This window comes from Caenorhabditis briggsae (genome assembly GCF_000004555.2).
Source record: "Caenorhabditis briggsae complete genome, chrII, whole genome shotgun sequence".
NCBI classification, from domain to species: Eukaryota; Metazoa; Nematoda; class Chromadorea; order Rhabditida; family Rhabditidae; genus Caenorhabditis; species Caenorhabditis briggsae.
Genome location: NC_013486.2, coordinates 11043664 through 11046546, shown reverse-complemented (window position 1 = coordinate 11046546; position 2883 = coordinate 11043664). Strand labels below are relative to the sequence as shown.

The 2883-nt window shown below is 42.0% G+C and overlaps 1 protein-coding gene across 1 annotated transcript in view; it reads left to right on the top strand.

The window, feature by feature from the left end:
* CBG20665 overlaps positions 1–2854 on the top strand; it is a gene marked incomplete at both ends in the record, with an annotated part of 4110 nt that extends 1256 nt beyond the window's left edge. Inside the window, 6 exons of the mRNA XM_045242678.1 lie at positions 1285–1377; positions 1425–1631; positions 1684–2039; positions 2089–2324; positions 2372–2664; positions 2717–2854. Coding sequence (XP_045097103.1) covers positions 1285–1377; positions 1425–1631; positions 1684–2039; positions 2089–2324; positions 2372–2664; positions 2717–2854 — 1323 coding nt within the window. The remainder of the gene's footprint in view (positions 1–1284; positions 1378–1424; positions 1632–1683; positions 2040–2088; positions 2325–2371; positions 2665–2716) is intronic.
* Between the last annotated feature and the right edge of the window lie 29 nt (positions 2855–2883).

Below are 2883 nucleotides of genomic sequence, written 5' to 3'. Positions count from 1 at the left end.
CCCCTCGCTTGAACCCAAGTGGGTAGTTAAACCTGTTGATTTTTCATTGAAAATCGACGTGACGGCTTTCAATGCAAAATCAACAGGCTAGACTAACACTGAAATTTCTTGTGACCCAATTTTCTCGAAGCTCCCCGCCGTTTCGCAAAAACAGAAAACATATTCCAGATCAGAATTTTATAGGCTTTCTAATGATATAAGTCATGAAGTGTAACTTGGAGACGACTCCTGATACTTCCGTACTGAGTTTCACAGCTTCTAATCGATAAGCCCTTGGGTTCAAGCGAGGGGGTCAGAAAGCGCGCCCCAGTAAATTTTTAAAAAATTCTCAATTCGCTGCCGAACTTCGTTGGCTGAGTATCACAGTTTTAAACGATGAGCAGAATACGCGCGTTGCAACCCGTTGATTTTTAAGAAATAGAACATGATCTAGTTCAAACCTGCGTTCATTTTGAAATTATGAAATTTCTTCTGGCCTACGAGTTTGCTGGGGCGCTTTTTCTGATCCCCTCGCCTGAACCCAAGTGGATAAGCGAAAAAACGCGCGTTGCAACTTGTTGATCTTGAAGAAATAGATCATGATCTAGATCAAACCCGCGTCCACTTTAAAATTATTAAATTTCTTCTGGCCGACGGGTTTGCTGGGGCGCCTTTTCTGACCCGTTTCTTTGGACCCAAGTGCGAAAAGAAATAAAAAAACGGGAAAATAAAACAGGGAAATATATTTAAGGTTACGGTAGTTGTCGCTGTGGGACCTTTGACCACGGCCACCGGCGGTTCTCATCCACAGCTTCAATTTCTCGTACCAGAATAACACCGTAAAACCTGTATTAGAAGGGCCAGTCCTTCTATTTTTCCAAGTTACCTCCGAAGAGCCCTTTCTTTTACAGATGCTCTTGAATAGAGCCGCTCTCCAATTAAAAGAGCCTTCTATTTTTTCGGTCATTTTTTTTCGAAAATTTTGAACGAAAACTCGGCGAATTCCCGTTCAAATTTCATGAAAATCTGTCAATTTCACTGAAATTGAGCAAGCTTTCGAGCAAAAAAGGGTGTTTTAACAAATTTTTGTGAATTTGTGGAAATTCCGGAATATTTTTCACTGAAAACGTACTGTAAATTTTTCAAAGGTCACTATTTGAAAGGGGCTCTTCTATAATCAAAGAAGGCTTCTATTGTTCCAAGCCTCTCTCGGAAGGTCCTTCTATTAGAGGGGATTTTTTATTAAAGAGCCGGTCTAATACAGGTTTTACGGTATTTCAATTCAGCAAACTTCCCAAATTTCAGTTGCATCCTTCCACTGTCGCTCATATCCAATTTCCATCGAAATACGCGAATCTGACACCGCCATGGCAACGAGACGACGGGAGTCTGTCAAAGGTGAGCGCTTCATCAATCATTTGTAATGGGTCACTTTTTGCTTGCAGGTGATCAGAAGCGATGGATTCATCTTCCACTGGAGTTGGATGAAATCTTTAGAAGTGAAAGGGCTCGGAAAAACGATCGACGATGTTCTCAATTTCCTATCTACGAGTGAATGTTTCTTCGTTCCCATCGGACCTGCTGTTCGTCTTGCTGTTCTCGGACAACGGCCAGTGTTTTTGTCAGGAGAAGTTAGCTGTGATCTTCGTGAGGTATCATCAAAGCAATGATTATGATTTTATTTTTGAAATAATTTCTCTTTAGCTCTATGAAAAGTGCGTTGCAAAGTACAGTCCTTTCATGTGCTCTCTTTATCCTTCGGGCGATGAAGGCTATGGAACAGTCCGTTTGGAAATTGGAGATTCGAGTCGAAACCAGTCTACGGATAAATTTAGAGCTGAACCTGTTGTTCTTCATGAATGGAGATCAGTTCTTGGAGCGCCGAAAGAGAAATGGAGGTTTACTGTAGACACGTTGGCAGCTTATGATGATGGCTTTGGTAACATGCTTGTCATTGATCCACTTGAGAAAGGATACGATCATATTTGCGATAAAAAATTGGTTCCAACTTCCGACGATTGGGCTCTCTGGAGTCGAAATCAACCAGTGAAAGTTCTTGGGTTCGTCGGGACCAAAAGTTTATAAAAGTGTTGTATGCGAAATTTCTAGATTCTTTGAACTACGATCAAATGGATTCTCGGCCAAACACGAGTCGTTGCAAAAGTTTATCAGCGATGAAGTCAACGCTACAGACAAGCGGGTCGTTCAGAAGTTTTATTGCGAGAACGTATTGAAGGGAGTCGCCAATTTGGAGGGAACCACTCCAGTCTGCCATACAAAATATCCAGATAGAAAATCAGTTGAAAATATAGCTGAAATCAGAACAGTTATGATTCAAGAGCTCGGTACGATTTCTTCTTTGTTTCTTAAACTCTAAAATTTGTTATCTCAGGTTCCGTTTGGAAAGATTCTGTCGAAAAAGCTGCCGAAGAGTTGGAAGCGGTCTTCTGCACTGATCGTCAATTCGTTGATATACGATCACGCCTACTCCACAAAATTCCGAGCCGACACGACAGTGAGCGTCTCCCAGAAGAACCAAAAATCATTGAAGAAGGAAGACCGATGATAAACGATAGCTCTCAGATCCACGCTCGTCCTATTCTGGATATGAATGCTGAACCACCGATTCTCCCACCGGATTATCCAAACTCACCACACGCTCGACCAGATGAAAACTTGGAAATGGTAACTCCACCTCATGTTGATGCCGGTGGAAGTGACCCAATTGCTATCCAAGAATACTCGCATCAGAAAAATACGATGGCCGAGGAGGACGATGACGATCAACAAATTGATCTTGAAACTAGCCCACATCAAATTGGAAAACCTGTGGAAGCTGACACTGGAATCGACTATACCCATCACAACACAATAAATAATGATATACCGGCGATGAGGTTCGAC